Source organism: Capra hircus, chromosome 6 (genome assembly GCF_001704415.2).
Source record: "Capra hircus breed San Clemente chromosome 6, ASM170441v1, whole genome shotgun sequence".
Classification (NCBI taxonomy): domain Eukaryota; kingdom Metazoa; phylum Chordata; class Mammalia; order Artiodactyla; family Bovidae; genus Capra; species Capra hircus.
Genome location: NC_030813.1, coordinates 102,536,057 through 102,562,409, shown reverse-complemented (window position 1 = coordinate 102,562,409; position 26,353 = coordinate 102,536,057). Strand labels below are relative to the sequence as shown.

The 26,353-nt window shown below is 37.9% G+C and overlaps 1 protein-coding gene across 1 annotated transcript in view; it reads left to right on the top strand.

Annotated features, from left to right (window-relative positions):
• Positions 1 to 26,353, top strand: part of KLHL8 (kelch like family member 8) — a 62,506-nt gene that overhangs the window by 8,694 nt on the left and 27,459 nt on the right. The window contains exon 2 of the mRNA XM_018049708.1: positions 19,330 to 19,674. Within this exon, the coding sequence (XP_017905197.1) occupies positions 19,468 to 19,674 (207 nt within the window). The 5' untranslated portion in view covers positions 19,330 to 19,467. The remainder of the gene's footprint in view (positions 1 to 19,329; positions 19,675 to 26,353) is intronic.

Genomic DNA, 26,353 nt, shown 5'->3' with positions numbered 1-26,353 from the left:
TAGCAGTATGCTTAGAGTGGTTTTAAGTAACTTGCCTAAGGTTATACAGCTAATGGGACTCTCAAAACTGGCTCTTAAGTCTGCTATTAACTGCTAGTTTTTGTGCCTTGTGTTAAATACGACTATAGTTTTCTCTAAAAAGAAAGGCAACGAGTTAGTTTTAAATAGAAAAAAGTACTCTCATAGTTTAGAACCAGAAGTACACAGGCTCTCTGTATCTGCAGATTCCATATATGTAAATTGGAGGAAACTCAGATGAAAACATTCAGGGAAAAAAACAATTCCAGAAAATTCCAAAAAGCAAAACTTGGATTAGCTGCACACTGGTGACTTATTTACATAGTATTTACATGGTATTGTTGTTTATTGTTCAGTTGCTAAGTTGTGTTTGACTGTTTGCAATCCCAGAGTAAATGAGAGGAGGTTGTACAAGGTTATATCCAAATACCATGCATGCCATTTTATGTAAGGGACTTGAGCATCCTTGGATTTTGGTATGATGGGCTGTGTCCTGTAACTAATCCACCAGGATTAGGGGATGGCTGTAAACAGTGATTACCCAAATCTGTGGTCTCTTGGGCCAAGCCTGGCTTGCTGCTGGTTTTGTAAAGTTTTATCGGAACACGGCTACTCTCATTACTTTATGTGTTTATCTGTGGGTGCTTTCCTGCTGCACTGGCATAGTTGAGTAGTTGTGACAGAGTCTGGACGGTGCGTAAAGCCTGAAATATTTACTGTCTGGCCCTTTACAGGAAAAGATGCTGACCCCTGACCTAGACCAACACTGTTCTTTTATAAATGAAGAAACTGAGATGTGAGAGATTAGGTAACTTCCCAGTAATGCAACTAGTTAAAATCCAGTTCCCTTAATACCTACCTCACTGTTTTTCTCCTATACCATGCTACTTCTTAAGCCTTATAAAATCAATAAGTATATCATATGATCATTATATAAGGGACTGTAAAGTACTCTGAAGTATTATTATATATAAGAATATTTAACCTAGTTAAAACAGACATGCTAGCTATAGTAAGAGGAAATATTTGGTCATTTTTCTTAGAATTTGAAGAGCTTTGGGAATATACTTTGTATGGCCCGTGCCTTAAAGGTCTGTGGCTAGTTTTAAACTTACATTTTCTTATTTTCCTCCATAAATTTCTCTGTAACCAAAAAAAAGAGGCTGTAGAATTTATTCATTAATTGGTTTGAAAATAGCAGTTCAAGTTAGAAGCATATCACATATACATTTTTAAAAAGATCATATAATTTGTACCTAGTTTTTTCTGCTTACTATTACTTTATCCATGAGCATTTTTAAGCATTGAGGTGATGTGATCAGATTTGAATTTGGGGATGATAACTTGCAGCAGTAACAAGGATGTGAGAGAAGAGGCTGTGGGGAGGCTGTGAGATGATGGGGCCTGTGAGTAAAGTGCTGTGGCTGGAGAAGCAAGGCCAACAGCATGAGGAGAAGTTAGGGAGTAGAGTGTATGAAACTAGGTTATAGTTGGATAAGTGGAATGGGAACTTTGAGTGCATGTAAGCTATTGCATTTTTAATGGGGAGCCCTCTTGATCACCAACGCTAGTTTAGATTCTCCCATGTTACCCAGTATATCTCCCTACTGTTGCCTTAACCACAGTATTATGACCACTTGTTTGGGTCCCAAATGGATGACTCAAGCTCCTTAATAGTAGAAATTCTGTCTTATTCATCTTTTTTTTGGGGGGGAGGGGATTTATTTTAGGTAACTTAAAAAATTAGATTATGCTTGTGCATAAATTTTTTTTTCCCTCTGGAGGAGGGCATGGCAGCCCACTCCAGTATTCTTGCCTGGAGAATGCCATGGACAGAGGAGCCCGGGGGTCTATAGTCCATAGGGTCGCAGAGAGTCAGACATGACTGAAGTGACTTAGCAGGCATACATTTTTTTTTTTTTTTTTTTAAGGAAAATACAAGAGATAGACCGGATAAGGTATTCCTGAATTTCTTCACATTTAGGTCTGGCTCTTACAGCATTTTAAGGAGTCTTTTGTTTTTTTCCATACATTATAACCTCCTAGTCCATCTGCAACATAGATGGTGCAGCCTTCCATTAGTGTGCTGCATCATCTGCTGAGGGATTTTCTTTTAGGCCACTAGCACCATCCTTCTAATTTTGGAGCAAGTACTTCTTGGTGTGTAATGCATGTTATTTTTGCATGTATCTTGGTAGCAAGCGTAATACAACCTCACCTACTCTGGCTGCTTTTCTTGAGCCCCTTTAAGTAATTTTCTTCAGATACTGTAGTGAAAACTAGTTTGTGAATCAGTACCTTGGTAAAGACAACAGCAATGAATGACTAGAAAAATGAAATTTAAAAAGATACACAAAATGCAAACTTCAATTTTTATGAAATTCAACAGACAAAAAATTATTGTCAAATACAACTTTGTTCTAAGAGTTTCTAGGCACTCGATTTTTGTACCTACCTCATTGCAGTGTGTTTAAAAAAAAAATGTGGACCAGACCCACTTTGAATAGCACTGCTCTAAAGCCCTTTGTTGTTGCTTTGCATGTTCACCTGTGAATTTCCAGAACCTGCAGTATAACATCTGATGACTGATTGAATGATTAAATATAAGGCAAGTGGTATTTATCCTTAACACTGACAGTATTTGGGTTTTTTTGTGAAATGTTATAAAACCTCATGACCAGTATATATCATATCCTTTAGTGTATATATGTGTGTGTGTGTTGGCTTATGTGTTTATCTTGTAAAGACAAAAGGAGTTCCCAAACTCCTAAGAGAAGACTGATTCTCATATAGCCATGGTAACAATTAGTCATCAGAACCAGTTTGAAATCGGCTTACTTAATAACTGACACTTCTTTAGCATTGGTTTTAAGTCTGTTTAATGAATCAGTAACAACGTAGTGAATAAGATTTTGCAAGCCTCTGAAAGTTCACCAGCCACTAAGTACCACACTCCCGTCCAAACTGAGACTAGCAGTATGTTCTACTCAGAGAGTGTATGCCTGACCAGCAGGGCTCTCACTGGAGTATATAATAATTCTCAGCTTTGTGTTTTGTTTCATATATTGAATGGGAAATATCCCAATTTTGGACACTTGGAAACAAATTATTGGTAAATTAATTTTTTATTAGACTTTATGTTTTTATTCAGATAATTATTTGTTATTTGAGTACAACCCTGTGACTTCTCTGACATTCTTAAGTAATAATAATAATAGAGACTCTTTAAGAGTTCACAAATGTAGGTCATGAATTAGGTAAAATTCAAGTCCTTTTTAAAGCAAGTTATTTTATATTAGACTTTTAAACTATTATGATTGTAATAAATTCAGTGGTCTAATTCAAACAGGCAATGATTATGGGTAGTGGAACTGGAGTAGAATGCCTTTTTAATAAAACAGACCCTAAAATAGAAACATCTTACAAATATTCAGTGTAGTGAAAATGTTTAGGGATCCTGGAAATGACAGATTGATAACAAATAACAATTGTATCTAATATATGCTAAGAAAAACATATTTTGTAAGTCATAGTAGTAAAGTCTTGGAAGTTATGTGTATCTTTAATGAGTAGAAACTACTGAAACTTGTCAATTCAGTTTGTCAAAGAAGCAGATTCTCCTTTAATTATTGGCACAATATATTTTCTTCTGGATCATCTGATTCAAAATTTAAAATCTCAGTGCACAGCAACTGGAGAGTAGCTCCCGCTTCTCGCAACCAGAGAAAGCCCATGCACAGCAACAAAGACCCAGGGCAACCCATAAATAAATTTAAAAAATTTAAATTTCTGCTATTTGCTTTTGTCTAAAAAAAAGGAAATAATGAGTGTAGCTTAATTTTTTCTGACTTAAAAGTTAAAAAATGAATGTAAGCAACATATTAATCTTTGTAATAATTGAAAAATATCTTTGCTAAGTGACATCCTTTGTGATTATGGTTAAAATAATACATCCAGAATTCAGTGTTATTTTAAAGTAATTTAATTGTATGTTGATTTAGATAACAGAAAAATAGTCTCCAGGGTTCATAACTATTCTGTTTGTTTGGAAAGTATTTTTACTATCTCTGCTAACTGTATGCTGTGCTCAATGTGGGCCTAGTAGGAGTGAGTAGAAAGTGCCTATGTTTTGGGGACTCAGTGTTACTGGAAATACTAATAGTAATCAGGCAATTATTACAAGTATTATAAATTTGAAAAACAGTTGAGTATGGTATAATCTGCTTTATAATTACAATGAAAAAGATATTAAATTGTTACAGGAGCACAGAGGAAGTACACCCAATCCAGGCTAAGAATAAGGGAGATATTTTAGGGCCTTTTTGAGCAAATAAACCTGAGTTGAGTCTTAAAAAAGTGAGTTAAGAGTCAGCTTGTAAGAATGCATGTTGCTTTAAGGGCATTTTACAGTGAGAAGATAGCCTGAACAAAGGCAGAAAGATAGCATGAAGTGTGTAGAGAATTACACGCAGTCAGGTTTTTCTCTGCACAACATAAGGTAGGGTTTACCATCTTATTTCACAAATATACACGTTAATTTTGATAAATACACACTCTCTGTCAACTTTAAGATGTGGCTCTGAAATTAATCAGAAACCACTGTAAAATAAAATACTTTCTATTATTTAAAGTCTACATCTAACTGAATTGTGAAGAGTACAAACCAAATTTATTTTAAGGAAGCTTGAGTCTCCTAGCACTATTGCTGCCTGTAGTAGGTACTGCATCAGTAACTGTATAGCTCTGAGTTGTTTTTAGAGGTGCTTTCAGTCGAAGTGCTTCTCTTGTCCTGGAGCACAGGCTCTGGAGTGCACAGGCTCAGTCGTTGACACGCGGGCTTAGTAGCCCTGTGGCATGTGGGGTCTTAGTTCCCAGACCAGGGATCAAACCTGTGTACCCTGCATTGGAAGGCAGGTTCTTAACCACTGGACTACCAGAGAAGTCCTCAAAGTGCCATTTAGAATTCTCTGTACTAGTATAAATGCAAAGAAGTTTGAAAAACAGTATAAAGTGAACTGACTTATCATAGTTGTACCTTTATGCTTTTGCTATAAGTCCTCTTTTCTCTGATTTTTGCAAGTTGTTGTGTTTACATGTTAAAAAAAATACACTTTTGTTGTTTTCTGCCACGAATCAGTAAAATCTATGTTCTTCTTTTTGAAGTACTTTAGTCTTCAGCTGTTGGTTGATACTTTATTGGCACTTAGAGGAACAAAAAAAATGATCCTAACTTCCTACCTGTTTTAGTGCCATAATATACCAGGTGCTAAGTCATTTCAGTCATACCTGACTCTTTGCTACTCTATGAACCATAGCCCGCCAGTCTCCTCTGTCCATGGAATTGTCCAGACAAGAATACTGGAGTAGGTTGCCATGCCCTCCTCCAGGGATCTTCCCAGCCCAGGAGATTGAACCCGAGTCTCTTATGTCTCCTGCATTGGTAGGCGGGTTCTTTACCACTAGTGCTGCCTGGGAAGCCCCATAATGTACCAGAGTGTGATAGAAATTAACTTCTGTGGACCATCCCTCTTTTTTTTTCTGTTGTGTTTATAATCTCTTACATCACCAACTCAGTGGACATGAATTTGAGTAAACTCTGGGAGATAGTGAAGGACACTGAAGCCTTGGGTGCTACAGTCCATGGGGTCACAAAGAGTCAGACACGACTTAGTGACTGAACAACAAATATTTGGGGAAGGAGTATCTTTTTTTTTTTTTCTTTCTAAGAGAATCTTAGGTACATTAAAAAGAATTCTGGGTTAGAGTTTAGGTGGAGTTACACTTTAACTCATTACAAATTTGCATTCTTTAAAGAACTTAGGTGATTGATGAGACTTAGAGAGTGAAGTGTTTTAGAGTAAATATTCTTTTCGTGTTCCTGGCTTCCTGTTCTATTATATATAACATAATTTTTTTAAAATTGAAGACACTGAATTCTTTACACCATTAAAAAAATTTTTTTTTTTTTGGCTACATCAGAGGTCTTGTGGGATCTTGGTTCTTCAACCAGGGATCGAACCCTCACCCCCTGCATTGGGAGCATGGAGTCTTAGCCACTGGACTTCCAAGGAAGTCCCTAAAGAGACCATTTTAAAAGAATTTGGTGTGAAAGTTTTTGAGCTCTTGTCTCTTGCCCAAATCTAACATCAAATGTAAAAGCAATTTTATAAAAATGAATATTTGCTAATACCCTTTTCATAGAGCAGTCCTCTGACAAAGGAAATTATTTTACGACCATAATAAAACTTTCTACTAGACAGAAGCTAGAGTAGTTTGATATAAGGGGGGAAATGTGTGATAGTTTTAAATTGAATGTATTTAAACCTAGTGAAGTTCAAATGAGATATTAATGATACCTACAGTCACACTACCCACTTAGGACATGAAATACAGTATGACAAAAGTTCTAGATGAAAGAAGACTCATCAGGCTAACCAGTAATGTAGAACTGACTCAGTTTTTTAAAATATTGGGGAAAAAACACCCAGCCCACAAGAATCAGGTTAATTCAGTCACATATGATGCAAGCTCATGTGGGTAAGATATATAGGTGTCTTTGAGACATAATCTCAGTTCACACTGTGTTAGATAAGTCTAAAACACAAGAGGAAGACAGTGAACAAACTAGAGAAGTACAGAGTACTGTCTGTGTTCATAGAAGGGAGATCACGTCTTATTGGGAGAATTAGAGACGTCGTGGAAGAAGCATTACTTAATAAACTAGGCCTTCACATCCCTCCACGTGTGGAGGAGCTTTGAGGGCTTGTGCACATACTTGAGGAAAGTGGAATAGTGACGTCTGTGAAATAGTAGAAGAATGAACTGATTCAGAACTGAACTGAAACCCTAGCTTCCACAATTTTCTACCTGTGTGATAGGGCAAGTCAGGGATGTTTAGGCCATCTGTAATGTGGATGTGCGTGCCACTGCTTCAGTCATGTCCAACTCTGCGACGCTATGGACTGCCACCCGCCAGGCTCCTCTGTCCATGGGATTCTCCAGGCAAGAATCCTGGAGTGGGTTGCCATGCCCTCCTCCAGGAGATCCTCCTGACCCAGGGATGGAGCTCAGTGTCTCCTGCATTGGTAGGTTGGTTCTTTACCACTAGTGCTGCCATGTGATGCTTAAATGAAAGTATAGGCAGCCCTCCGTGTCTGTGGATTCTGTGTAAATGGAGGGCCAACTGTATTCTACCATGTTGTATAAGACACTTGAGCATCATCTGATTTTAGTATCTGAGGGATACTCAAGGACCTGAGGGAGGTCCTTGAACTAATCCTCTGTGGATACTGAAGGACAGCTGTATCAGTAAGATTTCTGGAAAAATATGTGACACTTAGTGGTTTAGTAAGTAGTGTTTCCCTTCATTTTCCTATTTTATGTCAAAAATTAGTGGAGGAAAAGATTGGAAGATAGGCTGGAATCAGAGCAAGAAGAGCCTTGAATGCCTGGATAAACTGCTGAAATGCATAATGTTAAGCAGCTTGGAAGTGACACAGCCACATAAGTCTGGCAGTCCTACGTAGATGTTTCGGGATGGGATGGAGAGGCATGGTGACTGGTTAATGAAAGATGCAGGAGTCTGAATTAGAGTGCAGTGAAGGAGAGGAGAGTTTAGGGAGAGTAGGAAGAAAGAGACAAATGGGAGACAGATTTTTCCCAAGTAGAAATCAGGAGAATTGAATTTGATGGGTTATGTAAATTAAAAAAGCAGTCAGATATGGCTCAGGTTTTTGAATGAGGGCAGCTGAAAAAATGGCATTGCCACTTGCAAAAGCAGAGGAATTAGAAAAAAACAGCTGATTTTAGAGGGGAGAGGATAGAGAATTTGACTTTTCATGTATTTTTTTGTTCTGTGATTCTCTTTCACTTGTGATATGCTCCAAATCATAATGCAGGGGTTAACAGCACAGACTTTTGGAAAGTGTCCTGCTAGCTAGGTTTGAGTCCTGACTCTACCACTTAAAATTATTATATCCTTAGGGAATTGAGCCTTTTGTCAGTATGTAGTGACACAACATAAAACTGCCCATCTAAACCATTACATTAGTCTGTGTGGATCACAATAAACTGTGGAAAATTCTGAAAGAGATTGGAATACCAGACCACCTGACCTGCCTCTTGAGAAACCTGTATGCAGGTCAGGAAGCAACAATTAGAACTGGACATGGAACAACAGACTGGTTCCAAATAGGAAAAGGAGTACGTCAAGGCTGTATGTTGTCACCCTGCTTATTTAACTTCTATGCAGATACATCGTGAGAAACGCTGAACTGGAGGAAGCACAGGCTGGAATCAAGATTGCCAGGAGAAATATCAATAACCTCAGATATGCAGATGACACCACCCTTATGGCAGAAAGTGAAGAGAAACTAAAGAGCCTCTTGATGAAAGTGAAAGAGGAGAGTGAAAAAGTTGGCTTAAAGCTCAACATTCAGAAAACAAAGATCATGGCATCCGGTCCCATCACTCCATGGCAAATAGATGGGGAAACAGTGTCAGACTTTATTTTTGGGGGCTCCCAAATCACTGCAGATGGTGATTGCAGCCATGAAATTAAAAAATGCTTACTCCTTGGAAGGAAAGTTATGATCAACCTAGACAGCATATTAAAAACCAGAGACAGTACTTTGCCCACAAAGGTCTGTCTAGTCAAGGCTATGGTTTTTCCAGTGGTCATGTATGGATGTGAGAGTTGGACTGTGAAGAAGGCTGAGCGCCGAAGAATTGATGCTTTTGAAGTGTGGTGTTGGAGAAGACTCTTGAGAGTCCCTTGGACTGCAAGGAGATCCAGCCAGTCCATTCTAAAGGAGCTCAGTCCTGGGTGTTCATTGAACAGACTGATGTTGAAGCTGAAACTCCAGTACGTTGGCCACCTTGCCGGGGGCCAGCGTGAGGAATTCCGCCCGTGGCAGAGGTCATGAGGAAGGAGGCTTGGCATACGCAAAGGCGTGATCAAGCCTCAGGAAACCCCCTGTTCCCGAGCATCTAACCCCAAAACCAGAGTCTGTTTTATGCTCTCACCTACACTTCTGACTTTACGGGGGGCTCTCCCCCATAACTGTTTCTCTCGGAAAAGGAGTAAACGTGCAGCTCCAAGGCAATAAAAATTCCTGGGCATGACAAGAGTGTTTCAGCTTACGGACTCCTCTGAAGGTTATCTAGCCCACCTGTATAGGTTTGTCCGGCCACATGTGATTGTTTACAGCCTCCCAGTCTGAGAGGCACGAGATGTTTTAGACTTACTAAAGGCAAATTATTTTGGGGAGTTAGAAATTATTAGTATAGTGTGTTGGTTAGGAATTATATTGGTGAAGGGTTCTTCATTTGTTGTGTCAATAATTGCTGCTAATTCCCTGCTCTGGGTGGGACAAGAATGTCTCAGGTCAAACCTCTCTGCTGACAGACTAGCTTGTGTGACAGGATTATCCATACTGCTGCCACTAGGCACAAGATTGTTTACTACCTCTCAACTGTAAACAGCACAGAGTTTTGGAGTATTTTGAGAGTCTTAATTAGCATAGGACTTTTTCTTCTTGTTGAGTCAATGATTGACGCCAGGCCTCCATATCCTTAGACACCTGGGAATGTATTAATCAATGTATTTGGAATATAGCAAAGGAAATATAGTAGTTTTTGATGTTAGCAATATTAGACTTTTTGAGTTAATGGATTTTCTCTTTTGTAATAGATCACTGTACTTTGTTATAAATCACTGTGTCCTTGCTATGTAAAAATGTAACTTTATTATATCTTAAGACTAAATAGATCTTAAGGGGAGCATTGGTGAAAGGATTTTCATTTGTTGGGCTGATGTTTGCTGCTAAATCTCCATGTTCCCTACCCTTATAATGAATATAACTAACATATAGGAGAAATAAGTATTAACCTTTAAGACTAATCATGTTAACCTTGAGTTAAATAAATTCCTTTCTTGATTGTAACTCACTACACCCTCACCCTATAGGAATGTAACTTTATTTGGAGGGTGGTGCCTGGTTTAAGAAAAGACACCCTTGGAAGAAATAAGTTTTTTGGTTATCAGAAAGAAAGGATCATAAAATGTCAGCAGGTCTCACTCATGGCCAGAAGATGATGTAATATTCCTAAGACCTTTTTTATACATTTATGTGAAGCACCTGATTTTGACAAAGGTCAGGACTGCTGACTCCCACGTGACTCTGTATTCATCCCTATGTGTAACAAAAGGTATATAAGCAAACCCCAAAATAAAGAAATCGGATCAGTTTCCGGAAAGACTGATTCCCCCATGTCGCTTCTTTCTTGCTCCCGGTTTTTCTGGCTGAATTCCCATCTGGAGCATGGATGCTATTCCACGTAATCCAAGTTATTCAGCCTCCTTTTCTCCACTAATCTTCCTACTATACTGTCCATTTCTAATCTCTCTATATCTGTGATTAAATATGTATTTTTCCAAAGACGCCGACTCCGTCCCCCCACCTTCGAATCACCGTGGATCCACCGGGGCTGGACCTCGGTACCACCTGAAGAACTGACTCATTGGAAAAGACCCTGATGCTAAGAAAGATTGAGGGCAGGAGAAGGGAACGACAGAGGATGAGATGGTTGGATGCCATCACCAACTCAAAGGACATGAGTTTGGGTGGACTCTGGGAGTTGGTGATGGACAGGGAGGCCCTGGCGTTCATGGGGTCACAGAGTCAGACGCGACTGACTGACATTAATCTTAAAAGACTATGTACACACTGTTGTGCAACACATTTCTGGAACTTTCCATCTTGCAAAACGGAAATGCGTGTATCTATTGAACAATAACTCTTCTTTTTCCCCACCCCTTCGCCTCTGACAAACACCATTTTATTTTTTTCCTGAGCATATGACTACTTTAGATACCAAGGGGGAAGGTGGAGGAGAGTGGGATGAATTGGGACATTGGAAACGACATATGTACACTACTATGTATGAAACATAACTAAGGAGAACCTGCTGTATAGCACAGAGCACTACTCAGTGCTCTATGGTGACCTAAATGGGAAAGAAATCCAAAAAGAGGGGATCTGTATGTATATTTATAGCTGTTTCATTTTGCTATGTAGTAGAAACTAACAGCATTGTAAAGCAACTAGACTGCAGTAAAAATTACGTTAACTATTATCTTACGGTTTCTGGGAATGAGGAATCTGGACACAACTCATCTGGGTCCTCTGCTTAGGATTTCACAAGGCTGCAGTGAGGGTGCTGACCTGTGTTATCATGTGGAGGCTTAACTGTGGAACAGTCTCCTTCCACATTCATTTAGAATGGTGGGAGAATGTCTTTGCAGCAGCGTGACTGAGGACCCTAACGTTTTACTGACAGGTGGAGAACTCCCTCAGATCCTGGGGATTGCCTGTAGTTTCTTGCTGCAGGGCTCTCTATCCATGGCACTTGGCTCCTTAAAGGCTTGCAGGTGACCCTCTCACTTAGTCTGTTCACCCAGTCTTATATAATGCGACATAATCAAGCGAGTGACACTTTATCACCTTTCCATATTCTATCGGTTAGAAGCAAGTCACAGGTGGTTCTTATCCTCAGGGGGATTATATGAAAGCACGACTCATTGGGGGGGGTCACTGTTCTGTGTCCACCACAGTAACTTTAAGAAGATATTAATAACTATAATCTGTAATCTTACATTGAACATTTTGGTTCCTGTTAAAAGCTAGAAACAGTTGTTGATGTAATTAATAATAAAGAGGCTAATATAGGAAAAGACTAGTTAAGGTATTATTTTCAGAAACGACATAAGTGAATCTTCCATGCTAATACCAGTATTTGCAACATGGTTTATAATTTCATAAGTGCTTGTAAATCCATTATTGCATTTGATTTAATTTTTAGAATAGTCTTATGAAGTAGATAGATATACCTGTTTACAGATGAATAAGGTTAGCAGGGCCCTCAAAAAAAAACCTCACACATAGCCAGTAAGTGTATAATCACATATTTTAACTTAAAATCTCTTTGTTTCTGTCACTAAAGTAGAATGTAGCATAGAACTGTTCGTGGTGTGAATACTCATCAAATATGCTTTGATAATGAGCAAATCTGACTTTATGTAAATATAGTAAATTTGATATGAAAATAAATGAGATTTTATAATGCAAGTGTCTGTGTTTAGCAGCACTGTATCTCTAATCCTCAGAATATTTCTTTAAGATAAGTGGCTTCTCTGTTTCACAGATGAGATAACTAAAGTTTTAGCGGGTTGTCATTTGCCCAAGGTTATTCATTTGGTAAATGGTGGAACCGTGAGCTGACTTCAAAATCTAGCATAAGCCTATTTCAGTCAAAATACCCTCTATTTTTGCTTTGCATCACTGGATAAAGTCCTTAAATTTTCCAGTTTATAGCTTCTCTTTTTGGAGGTAGTGCATTCCACGTCTTAAAAGTAATGTGCTGTTGAATTGTTCTCAGATTAGATATTTTAAATCATTTTATTTATTTATTTATTTATGGCTGTGCTGGGTTTTTGTTGCTGTGCTGGCTTTTCTCCAACTGCGGCGAGCAGGGGCCACTCTCTAGTTGTGATGTGTGGGCCTCTCATTGTGGTGGCTTCCCTTGTTGGGGAAAATAGGCTTCAGGCATGTGGTCTCAGTAGTTGCCGCTCCCAGGCTTGAGAGCACAGGCTCAGTAGTTGCGGTGCACAGACCTAGTTGCTCCGTGTCATGTGGGATCTTCGTGGATCAGGGATCCAACCCACGTCTCCATCATTGGCCGGTGGATACTTTTACCACTGAGCCACCAGGGAAACCCCTAGATTTTTTTCATTGTGGTAAAATACACATAGCATGAAACTGTTTTTAAGTGCACGTTTCAGTGATATTAAATACATTCGCATTGTTATGCCATCGCCATTACCATCCATCCCTGTAACTCTTTTCATCTTATAAAACTGGGACTCTATACCCAGTAAATAAGTCCCCATTCTCCTCTCCCCACAGCCCTTGGCAAGAGTCATTATACTTTCTGTCTTTATGATTTAACTATTTGTATCTCATATAAATTGAATCATACAGTCTGCCTTCTATTTGACTTCTCTCACTTATCTTTAATGTTCTTAAATGTTCATCACCATTGTAGCAGAATAATATATTTATACCACATTTTGCTTATCCATTTATTTGTTTATGGACACTTGGATTGCTATAGTGAATAGTGCTGCTCTGAACATGGGGTTGTAAATATCTCTTTAAGACCTTTCTTTCAGACTCACAAAAGGGAAAGGAGTAGGGAGGGATAAATTAGCGGGCTGGGATTAACATATAAGGTGAAGGTGAAGTCGCTCAGTCGTGTCCGACTCTTTGTGACCCCATGGACTGTAACCTACTAGGCTTCTCCGTCCATGGGATTCTCTAGGCAAGAGTACTGGAGTGGATTGCCATTTCCTTCTCCAGGGGATCTTCCCGACCCAGGGATCAAACCCAGGTCTTCCACATTGGAGGCAGACGCTTTAACCTCTGAGCCACCAGGGAAGCCCATATATGGGATTAACATATACACACTGCCATATATAAAATAGATAACCAACAAGACATACTGTATAGCACAGGGAACTCTGCCCAAGGATTTTGTGTTCTTCTGGATGTATGTCCAGAAGTGGGATTGCTGCATGATACAGTAATTCTATTTTAAACTTTTTGAGGAACTACCAGACTGTTTTCCGCAGTGGCAGTACCATTTCACACTCCCATCAACTGCACACAATGTGAACACAGGGTTTCAGTTTTCTGTTGATCTTTGCCAACACTTGTGGGCTTTGGTTTTAGGGTGATGCTGGCCTCATAGAACAAATGGGGAAGTGTTTCTTCCTCTTCAGTTTTTTGGAAAAGTTAGAAAAGGAAGGTATTAGTTCTTCTTTAAATGTTTGGTAAAATGCACTGGTGAAGTCATAAGGTCCAGGACTTTTATTTGTTGGGAGATTTTGATTACTGATCAGCCTCTTTACTAGTTATAGGCCATAGTTATAGAAATAGAAAACAGATTTTCTATTTCTTTGTGATTTAGTGTTGATAGGTTTTGTGTTTCTAGTGACTAGTCCTTTTCATCTAGGTTATCCAATTTGTACAGTTCATAATTTTCTCTTACAGTGTTTTTTGATTCTTTAGAATCAGTAGACTCTATACAGACAACAAAAACAAGACCAGGAGCTGACTGTGGCTCAGATCATGAACTCCTTACTACCAAATTCAGACTCAAATTGAAGAAAGTAGGGAAAACCGCTATACCATTCAGGTATGACTGTATAGTGGAAGTGAGAAATAGATTTAAGGGCCTAGATCTGATAGAGTGCCTGATGAACTATGGAATGAGGTTCGTGACACTGTACGGGAGACAGGGATCAAGACCATCCCCATGGAAAAGAAATGCAAAAAAGCAAAATGGCTGTCTGGGGAGGCCTTACAAATAGCTGTGAAAAGAAGAGAGGCGAAAAGCAAAGGAGAAAAGGAAAGATATAAGCATCTGAATGCAGAGTTCCAAAGAATAGAATGAAGAGATAAGAAAGCCTTCTTCAGCGATCAATGCAAAGAAATAGAGGAAAACAACAGAATGGGAAAGACTAGAGATCTCTTTAAGAAAATTAGAGATACCAAGGGAACATTTCATGCAGAGATGGTCTTGATAAAGGACAGAAATGGTATGGACCTAACAGAAGCAGAAAATATTAAGAAGAGGTTGTCAAGAATACACGGAAGAACTGTACGAAAAAGATAATCATGATGATGTGATCACTCATCTAGAGCCAGACATCTTGGAATGTGAAGTCAAGTAGGCCTTAGAAAGCATCACTATGAACAAAGCTAGTGGAGGTGATGGAATTCCAGTTGAGCTGTTTCAAATCCTGAAAGATGATGCTGTGGAAGTGCTGCACTCAATATGCCAGCAAATTTGGAAGACTCAGCAGTGGCCACAGGACTGGAAAAGGTCAGTTTTCATTCCAATTCCAAAGAAAGGCGATGCCAAAGAATGCTCAAACTACCGCACAATTGCACTCATCTCACATGCTAGTAAAGTAATGCTCAAAATTCTCCAAGCCAGGCTTCAGCAATACATGAACCGTGAACTCCCTGATGTTCAAGCTGGTTTTAGAAAAGGCAGAGGAACCAAAGATCAAATTGCCAACATCCACTGGATCATGGAAAAAGCAAGAGAGTTCCAGAAACACATCTATTTCTGCTTTATTGACTATGCCAAAGCCTTTGACTGTGTGGATCAAAATAAACTGTGGAAAATTCTGAAAGAGATGGGAATACCAGACCACCTAACCTGCCTCTTGAGAAATCTGTATGCAGGTTAGGAATCAACAGTTAGAACTGGACATGGAACAACAGACTGGTTCCAAATAGGAAAAGGAGTACGTCAAGGCTGTATATTGTCACCCTGCTTATTTAACTTCTATGCAGAGTACATCATGAGAAACGCTGGCCTGGAAGAAACACAAGCTGGAATCAAGATTGCCAGGAGAAATATCAATAACCTCAGATATGCAGATGACACCACCCTTATGGCAGAAAGTGAAGAGGAGCTAAAAAGCCTCTTGATGAAAGTGAAAGAGGAGAGCGAAAAAGTTGGCTTAAAGCTCAGTATTCAGAAAACGAAGATCATGGCATCTGGTCCCATCACTTCATGGCAGATAGATGGGGAAACAGTAGAAACAGTGTCAGACTTTATTTTTGGGGTTCCAAAATCACTGCAGATGGTGACTGCAGCCATGAAATTAAAAGACGCTTACTCCTTGGAAGAAAAGTTATGACCAACCTAGATAGCATATTCAAAAGCAGAGACATTACTTTGCCGACTAAGGTCCGTCTAGTCAAGGCTATGGTTTTTCCAGTGGTCCTGTATGGATGTGAGAGTTGGACTGTGAAGAAGGCTGAGCGCCGAAGAATTGATGCTTTTGAACTGTGGTGTTGGAGAAGACTCTTAAGAGTCCCTTGGACTGCAAGGAGATCCAACCAGTCCATTCTGAAGGAGATCAACCCTGGGATTTCTTTGGAAGGAATGATGCTAAAGCTGAAGCTCCAGTACTTTGGCCACCTCATGCGAAGGGTTGACTCATTGGTAAAGACTCTGATGCTGGGAGGGATTGGGGGCAGGAGGGGAAGGGGACGACCAAGGATGAGATGGCTGGATGGCATCACAGACTCAGTGGATTTGAGTCTGAGTGAACTCTGGGAGCTGGTGATGGACAGGAAGGCCTGGCGTTCTGCGATTCATGGGGTCGCAAAGAGTCGGATACGACCGAGTGACTGATTGAACTGAGAATCAGTAGTAATGTCCCCATTTTCATTTCTGGATATAGTGGTTTGAGCCTTCTCTTTTTTCTTAGTCTATCTATCTGAAGTTTTGTCAATTTTGTTTATCTTTTCAGAGAACCAGCTTTTAGTTTGATCGATTTTCCTCCGTTTTTCTGTTCTCTATTTCATTTCTCTTTGCTCTAGTCTTCATTATTTCCTTTCTTCTGCTAGGTTTGGGTTTAGTTTATTCCTCTTTTTCTAGTTCCTGAAGTTTTAAAATTAGGGTGTTCATTTGAGATGTCTTTTTTTTCTGCCAAGTGTTTTAAAATTGTAAATTTCCCCTTGAGTGCTACTTTTGCTGCATCTCATGAGTTTAGCATGTTGTTTTTGTTTTCATTTGTCTCTAAGTATTTTCTAATTTCCCTGATTTCATCTTTGATCCATTAGTTTACAATTATGTTAATTTCCACAATTTCATAAATTTTTCATTTTTCTGTTACTCATTTCTAAATTCATTGTGAAGTGATTAAAGAAGATACTTGGTATGATACCTATCTTTTAAAATCTATTGAGTCTCAATTTATGGCCTAACGTGGTCTCTTGTGGAAAATGTCCTATGTGCTTGCACTCGAGAAAAATGTGTATTCTGCTGTTGTTGAGTATATGTTGAGTTCTGTATGTCTGTTAGATCTAGTTGGTTTATTTATGTTAAGTCTGTTGAAATCTTCAGCTATTAACTGTAGGACTGTCTGTTTCTCCATTTCTTAGTTTTTATTCCGTATATCTTCTTGCTGTATTGAACCTTTTATTAATATGTAATTTCCTTTTTTGTTTCTTGTAACATTTTTGATTCAGTCTTATTTTTGTCTAATACTAGTATAGCTGTTTTTGCTATCTTTTGGTTACTATTTGCATGAAATCTTTCTTCAGTCTTCTCCATTTCAACTGCTTTGTGCCTTTGGATTGCAAACGAGGCTTGGATAGACAGCATATAATTGGATCATGTGTTTTTATTTATTTTGCCAAAATTGGAGCATTTAATCCATTGACATTTGGTGTTACAAACCAAAATTACAGTAATGGTAGCTTTTTACATTAATAACTTGTTAAAAATTCATCTCTCAGATACAAAAAGTACAGTTACAAACTGCTGTTACAGTAATACTAGCTTTCATTATTATCCATATATATTACTTTTATGTTCATGTGGCTTTGAGTTACTGTCTGGTATTCCTTCATTTCTTTCATCTGTAGGACTTCCTTGAATTGCAGGCCAGGTCTAGTGATCTTGAACTCCATCAGCTTTTGCTTATCTGGGAATACCTTAACTTCTCTCTCACTTTTGAAGGACAGCTTTGCTAAATATAGATTCTTGGTGACAGATTTTGTCTTTTAGTACTTTGAATATATCTGCCCATTATCTTTTGGCCTCCAAAGTTTCTGATGTGGAATCCACTGATAACTTACTGAGGATCACTTGTATGTGATGATTCACTTCTCTTGTTTTCAAGATTCTTCTTTATCTTTTTGGAAATTTGACTGTAATATGTCTCTTTGAGTTCATCTTTTTTGGAACTCGTTAGATGTTTATGTCTTTCATAAAATTTGGGAAGTTTTCAGCCATTATTTCTATGCACTTTTCTTTGTCTCTTATTCATCCAGGACTCCCATGATGTGAATGTTGGTCTGTTTGATGTCCCACAGGTCCCTTAAGTGCTTTTTATGTTTCTTCAATCTTTCTGTTCCTCAGGCCTGGTAGTTTTCTTTGTTTTAATTTCAAGTTTGCTGAGTCTTTTCTACCTGTCCAGGTCTGCCTTCAAACCTCTCTAATGAATTCTCAGTTTCAGTTACTGTACTTTTAAGTTCCAGAATCTCTTTATGATTGCTTTTTAGGTTTTCTGTTGCTCTACTGATAGTTCCATTTTGTTAACATGAATGACTGTACACACCTTCCTTTAGTTCTTTGAGTATCTTTAAGACAGTGGTTTTAAAATCTTTGAAAGAGACCTACTGGAATTTATCCCAGACAGAGACAGTTTCTGATGATTTATTTTTTCCCTTGAATAGCCCATACTTTCCTATTTCTTTGTATGCCATGTGATTTTTTTTTTTTTTGGTTATTGAATACTAGACATTTGAATCTAATAATGTGATAACCCTAGAAACCAGATCTTCCCTATTCCTTAAGATTTGATGTTTTTTTGTTATTGTTTGGCCTTTTGTTGTTGTAGGCTGTCTCTACACTGAAGATCACCCTGAGGTATAAACCTAAGGTCTTTTCAAGTTTTTTTCTGAGCCTTTTCCTGGGCATGCATGGTCACTTTATAATTTTCTGTGCATATGCGGTTGTTTCTTAGTGCCTTAGTCTTCAGTATTTTGCTTGTAAAGGGGGAAGAAGCAGAAAATAAAGGGGTGAAGGGCACCAGCCTTTAAAATCTGGAATTCACTTCAGATGAGAGGGAGGGACTTGAAACGATGGGAGAAGGTGGAATAGCAATGGTGGCCAACCCCTTGTTTGCACCTCTGTGGTCAGAAATAGCAGGCAACGATCAGAGGAGAGAGCCCTCATTTCGGAGGACAGAGTCCTTTTTGCCTGCTGTGGCTCCTGCAAACTCTGCAAGCTGCTCTGGGACAGCTGCTACGGGACAGCTGCTACTGTACAAAGAGCTGAAATTGACCAAAATTAATTGTAACTTACTGACTTAGTCCTCTTCCTGGAAGTTGTAAGCCTTCAGCAGACTTCAGAGTTCCACAGTAGTTACATCAGGCGGATTCTGCTGGTGCAGTTGTTGTCCATGTGGGAGACAGATTCCTCGTGCTTCTGCTCTTCCATCGTCCCATAATTTTCCAATTAGATTTTAAAAGAGTCCCTTCACTGATACAATTAGCTGAGGTGGTTAACATAACATTTGGTGTAAAAATACAAAGTCACTTGCTGTTTTTTCAGCAGCGATTTTTATGGTTATATTACATATATAGGTAAACTATAATTTCTAGTAATAATTTTTGAGAGGTTTTTTAATGGGTATTCTGTTATTTATTTCAATCTCAGCAAACTGGACAGTGGCATTTGAGTATTGAAAACTGAAGTTTAGTGGACTGCATCTACCTTCTGCCTTCTCCCCATCCTTTACAAAAGAATAAATGGGATGTTTCAGAAGAGAGCTGTATTAAAAGAAGAGTGTTGCAAATGGCTTCAGAAGCTGTGAATGCAAAACAGGCTAGGAATCGCTTCACAAAAGGGAAAAGACAACAGCAAATAAAGAACAGATCTTCACTTGGTGATGGTGATGGAGAAGACTCTTTTCTCTTTGAAGCAAATGAAGCTTGGAAAGATTTTCATGGTTCTCTTCTTCAGTTTTATGAAAATGGAGAACTCTGTGATGTCACACTGAAGGTCAGACTGCCTTTTTTTCTTTATTTTTTCAATCTCTTCAGTGTATTGTGTAAAATCATGGTTTCTGTAACCACACAAGGCAAATTTTTGGTGCTGTACTTACAATCAGAATGGTTTTATTTTCAGTCTTTTATTCTGTTGAAGGGGAAGGGACATAAGTAAGGGTAAGTAAAGGGAACTTAACCTAAGAAAAATTACTAGTTAAATGTTGATATTCACTGTTTCTTAGTTTTACTTCTGAAAGTTCTGGAGCCCTAAAACAAATAGTTACTATTTGTGAAATGAGTAAATTACTGCTGACCAGATAAGCTTTTAATTTAAAAATCTTGATGTATTCACTTACTCTTAGTGTTGTTCAGAAGTCAGAATGTTTTGTTGTATATGTAGCTGCACTAATGTTTTACTGCGTGTTCCTATTCTGGTACAAGCATACCTCTCTTTTTTTGCATTTTGCTTTATTGCATTTTACAGATAATGTATTTTTGTTTGGATTTTTTTTTTTTTTTTTTTTTTAACAGATTCAAGGTTTGTGGCAACCCTGAGTTGTTAGATGATAGTTAGGACTTTTTTGAGTCTTTTAAACATGATTTCTCTATGCAGTGGCAAACAAAAAAAATCATTTGATATGCTTTATTTTGGTGGTCTGGAACTAAACCTGCAATATCTCCGAGATATGCCTGTAATTTAATCTCTGTTTGAATATTATCATTTTTAAGTGACATTGTTTTATTTTTACCTGATAGTGAACTAGACTTGGATGAAAAAGACTTCAGTAAGCTGTGTCAAAGGTTATGTTGCTTTGCTACCAAAAACAGTTTTAATAAAATTGGAAAATTGATAAAGCAGTGTGGAAGAGCCTATATTCTGATTTTCTCATTGCTCATTTAAAGTACTTACTATTATTCTTATATCGTATTGTGATATGAAGCTTTTTTGAGGATTTATGTGCATCCATGTAGAATTTTTTAACATTAGGTTTGCCCCTTTGGGATCTCTTAGATTCTTCTTTCTGCTCCTGATCAGTCAGGTCTTAGAGCTCAGAGTTGTGGGGATTGAGGACATCCTTGGAGAATCAGATCCGGGGACACTCAGCAAAAATCTATAAACTGAATGCATAAATTCTGAGTTTCAGGCTCAGAATGTCCAGGAGTATAGAATTATACTGTAAATAAATGACCTATATTCTCTTTAATTCTTAAACTTTTGGTGTCTTTACATGTTTCTAGGTCCTAAGATATTGAGAAGAAGACCATTAAATAATTTTACTGACTTTATATGAAATTTACCCTTGTTTACATTTTAACGAAGGAACACCTAAACTCTTTGATTTGTACAGTATATTATGTTTAGTCTAATTGCTGTTGTTATAATTTTCAACCATACTGTGAAATTCAGTGACCCACACTAGCTTTGGCAAAAATAAAAATGTGAAATAGATTATTTGAATTTAATAAATTATCAGTTCAGTGTATCAGTATAAGCTGGAAAATAAATATTATTGACTGTATCAGTATATAATTTTTAATAACTACTGCATATAAACTTTCTTAAGTGAGAAGTATGGATACAGCCATTTTAGGGCAAGTGATAACTAATCTCATAACTTTTCTTTGTTTTATTGTGTGACTTCAGCAATAGGTTGAAATGAAAACTTGAAAAGAATCTATAGAGGAAGCCCCAAAATGCTACATTTGAAGCAGTGACAGAGGTCATATAGGAATGAAAAACTTCATAACTTTATGATTTTAATTTTTCAACTGTAAAACTAAGATTAGATTTTTGTGAAGAATAAGTGAGTTAACATGTGAACCCTTAGAACAGTGTTTAACACATTAAATAATAAGTAATAAATTCTTAGGATCATTATGTGTACTACTGTTATTGTTCCAAAGAGATCAGATAATGCTGCTATGGTATATTCTGTTCCTGTCATTAGGAGGAATTACAGTCTTTTAGCAGGTCTGTTATTGGATTTATTTCTTAATTCTAATTCAATATTTCTTAAACTTTCAGAGTTTAACTATCATATAATAAAACAACTAAACCCAGTAGGATTATGGGTAGTTTATAATGCTTTGCTCAATATAAACTTCACTTTTTACATTCATATAACCTTGAGGATTATACTTTGATATAGTCATCTCCTTTTTTCTATTAGCATGCTTCCTTTGATCATTATTGCTTTTAGGACAAACATTTCAAAAAGGCAGTTATCAAAATTTGTTTCATTATTCATATGTAAGGCCATTAGTGTGTTTTTAAATTCCAAAGTGAGCACCTAAATTGGAAACAACAAGTAAGTTCATTTAACAGATTATTTACTAAGGTTTTAACACAGTACACAGAGAGTATAAATAAATCTGAATAATATGCTATACTTGCATTGAGGGAGTTTAAGGTTTAGCTGGAGATAGACACATATACAGCTAACTAAAAAACAATTTAGTAACTGTCTTTTTATGAAATTTTTATGGAAGCAAAAGACAGGGTCTATTAATTATGCCTGAGAGGTGATTGGAAAGGCTTCACATAGGAGATTATATATTATCTTAAGGTCATGCTAGGTTTACCAGAAAGGTAAAACATTTATATATTATGTTTATTAGTGAATATAGTTTTAAACAACATAACTCTTGGTAACACTGAAATTATAAATGCAGGAAGATTCTTAAGGGCAACAGTTTGGTTGGGGAACAGACAAAGGGAAATTGTCTCAAAAGGGGTATTGGATCAGTTCAGTTCAGTCACTCAGTCGTGTCCGACTCTTTGCGACCCCATGAATCGCAGCACTCCAGGCCTCCCTGTTCATCACCATCTCCCGGAGTTCACTCAGACTCAAATCCACTGAGTCCGTGATGCCATCTCATCCTTGGTCGTCCCCTTCTCCTCCTGCCCCCAGTCCCTCCCAGCATCAGAGTCTCTTCCAATGAGTCAACTCTTCGCATGAGGTGGCCAAAGTACTGGAGTTTCAGCTTTAGCATCATTCCTTCCAAAGAAATCCCAGGGTTGATCTCCTTCAGAATGGACTGGTTGGATCTCCTTGCAGTCCAAGGGACTCTCAAGAGTCTTCTCCAACACCACACTTCAAAAGCATCAATTCTTCGGCGCTCAGCCTTCTTCACAGTCCAACTCTCACATCCACACATGACCACAGGAAAAACCATAGCCTTGACTAGACGGACCTTAGTCGGCAAAGTAATGTCTCTGCTTTTGAATATGCTATCTAGGTTGCTCATAACTTTTCTTCCAAGGAGTAAGCGTCTTTTAATTTCATGGCTGCAGTCACCATCTGCAGTGATTTTGGAACCCCAAAAATAAAGTCTGACACTGTTTCTACTGTTTCCCCATCTATCTGCCATGAAGTGATGGGACCGGATGCCATGATCTTCGTTTTCTGAATACTGAGCTTTAAGCCAACTTTTTCACTCTCCTCTTTCACTTTCATCAAGAGGCTTTTTAGCTCCTCTTCACTTTCTGCCATAAGGGTGGTGTCATCTGCATATCTGAGGTTATTGATATTTCTCCTGGCAATCTTGATTCCAGCTTGTGTTTCTTCCAGGCCAGCGTTTCTCATGATGTACTCTGCATAGAAGTTAAATAAGCAGGGTGACAATATACAGCCTTGACGTACTCCTTTTCCTATTTGGAACCAGTCTGTTGTTCCATGTCCAGTTCTAACTGTTGATTCCTGACCTGCATACAGATTTCTCAAGAGGCAGGTTAGGTGGTCTGGTATTCCTATCTCTTTCAGAATTTTCCACAGTTTATTTTGATCCACACAGTCAAAGGCTTTGGCATAGTCAATAAAGCAGAAATAGATGTGTTTCTGGAACTCTCTTGCTTTCTCCATGATCCAGCGGAGGTTGGCAATTTGATCTCTGGTTCCTCTGCCTTTTCTAAAACCAGCTTGAACATCAGGGAGTTCACGGTTCACGTATTGTTGAAGCCTGGCTTGGAGAATTTTGAGTATTACTTTACTAGCATGTGAGATGAGTGCAATTGTGTGGTAGTTTGAGCATTCTTTGGCATTGCCTTTCTTTAGGATTGGAATGAAAACTGACCTTTTCCAGTCCTGTGGCCACTGCTGAGTCTTCCAAATTTGCTGGCATATTGAGTGCAGCACTTCCACAGCATCATCTTTCAGGATTTGAAACAGCTCAACTGGAATTCCATCACCTTCACTAGCTTTGTTCGTAGTGATGCTTTCCAAGGCCCACCTGACTTCACATTCCAAGATGTCTGGCTCTAGACTAGTGATCACACCATCATGATTATCTGGGTCGTGAAGATCTTTTTTGTACAGTTCTTCTGTGTATTCTTGCCACCTCCTCTTAATATCTTCTGCTTCTGTTAGGTCCATACCATTTCTGTCCTCTATCGAGCCCATCTTTGCATGAAATGTTTCCTTGGTATCTCTAATTTTCTTCAAGAGATCTCTAGTCGTATTGCATAGCACTTATAATACTTAGATTGTGTGTCACTGATCAACAAGAATAGCATCTGCAAGGATGCTTTTATTTATGCTTTATTTAGTCTGAGGAAATGTCATTGTCCTTTTAAATTTTTTTAATTGTCCTTTTTAAACATCATGGTTAATTTACCTGAAGAGGTTGATAGAGATTATTAAAGGAGGACAACCCCTTCCATCATCTCTTGATGCCACCACTGAGATATGTTTCATTCATATTATTTAGCTTCTTATTTTGAAACTGCATGTTTCTGTGATGTTTAAAATTTTTTTAAAAATATTTATTTATTTGGCTTCACCGGGTCCTAGTTGTGGCATGGTGGAATCCAGTTCCCCAAGCAGGACTGAACCCAGATCCTTGCATTGGGAGTACCAAGTCTTAGCCACTGGACCACCAGGGAAGTTCCTGTGATTTTTTTAAAATAAGTATTTATAGGATTCTAATGAACATGTTCAAGACTCTTAAGTGTTATAATTATTTGCCATCAAAACTTTCAGCTGATCAGGTAAGAATAGTGCTCTGAAAGATTGCAGAGAAACAAAATATTCAAGCTCCATTAGAGTAGTGTACTTCCTAGAGGTGAAAATGATAAAAGTTATTATCCTTATAAATGTAACAGTTCCTGACTGGAGAGCAGACATAACCTAATAAAAGAAATGATAAAGGAGAAAGTGATTTTATATTTAATACTTAAGTATTCTATGTTAACTCTAATAAAATGATGATCACTTCTACTTTTGTTCGTTCAACTAGTAAGTCAGTATTTTGATTTTTTTTTCATATTGCTCAGAAGGGATATTTGAGTGTTTATATCCATAGATCCTTGTTTATTTGATCACCAAAATGCCACCTAAAATTTATTATTTTCATTGTGCAAGTTTTTTAAGTAAATGTGAGATAACATGTGGCTGGACATTGTGATATGGTTATTCACTGCAAGTCAAGACATTTTCTTGAGTCTTAAACAGTTAACCCTTTCTTGACTTTGACAGTTAAACATGTTTTTGGCTGCTCAGACTGATTAAAATTGGTGGATTATTGAAAAAACTAGGTAATTGAGCTAAAAAGGGAAAATTACTACATGGGATTAAACTGAAAAATTAAAATACAGCTTATAAATGGATGTAAAAGGATACTTGGGTATATAGGCTTTTCCCCTCTTGCTTTGTGTCTTAGGGACTTTTATTTCAGTGTAGTCCTCAGACATTTAGTTTGAGTTACTGTTAAGTGGCATAACTGTAAACATTTCAACTTAATGTATACTTTAGTTTTTGTTTGGATTTTTTTTTAAATTTAGTATGTTTTCAACAATTCATGTTAATGGGATTATACAATTAATACTTAGAAATGAAGTAAATCCACGTAAGAACAACAGTTTGTAAAAGAATAGTTCACAGGATAGCCAAGTTTTTAAAAGTACTAAAAATGTAAAAATTAAATCGGTTGAAAAATTGTTCAGTTATTGGGGCTTCCTACATGGCTCGGTGGTAAAGAACATGCCTGCCACTGCAAGAGACACAGATTAGATCCTGGTCAGGAAGATTCTCTGGAGGACGAAATGGCAACCCACTCCAGTACTCTTGCCTGGAGAATCTCATGGACAGAGGAGCCTGGCAGACTACAGTCCATGGGGTCACAAATAGTTGGACGTGACTGAGCAACTCAAAGGGCATTTATAAGCAAAACCATTTTATATCTTGTAATATTTCTTAGGCCTTTTCTTTTGAAGTTCTTATTTTAAAATCAGTTCCCAGATAATGAAACACAACTGTGTTACATAATCACAGTGTTACATGGAAAAAGGATAATTGCTAAAACACCACTATCTTATTACTTATTGATTAATATACAGTGCTGGAAAAACTGAGTACCTACTATGTTAAAAAGAAGATAAATGTAAGAGGTACAAACTTACGTATGGAATAAGTACAAGGAAATGTTGTACAACATGGGGAATATAGCCAATATTTTATAATAACTGTAAGTAGAATATTACAGAGGATGAGATGGTTGGATGGTGTCACCAACTCAGTGGACATAAGTTTGCGCAAGCTCTGGGAGTTGGTGATGGACAGGAAAGCCTGGCATGCTGCAGTCCATGGGGTCGCAAAGAGTTGGACACAATTGAGTGACTTAACTGAAGTAGAATATAACCTTTAAAAACTGTAAATCATCATATTGCACACCTGTAACGTACAACAACTGTACTT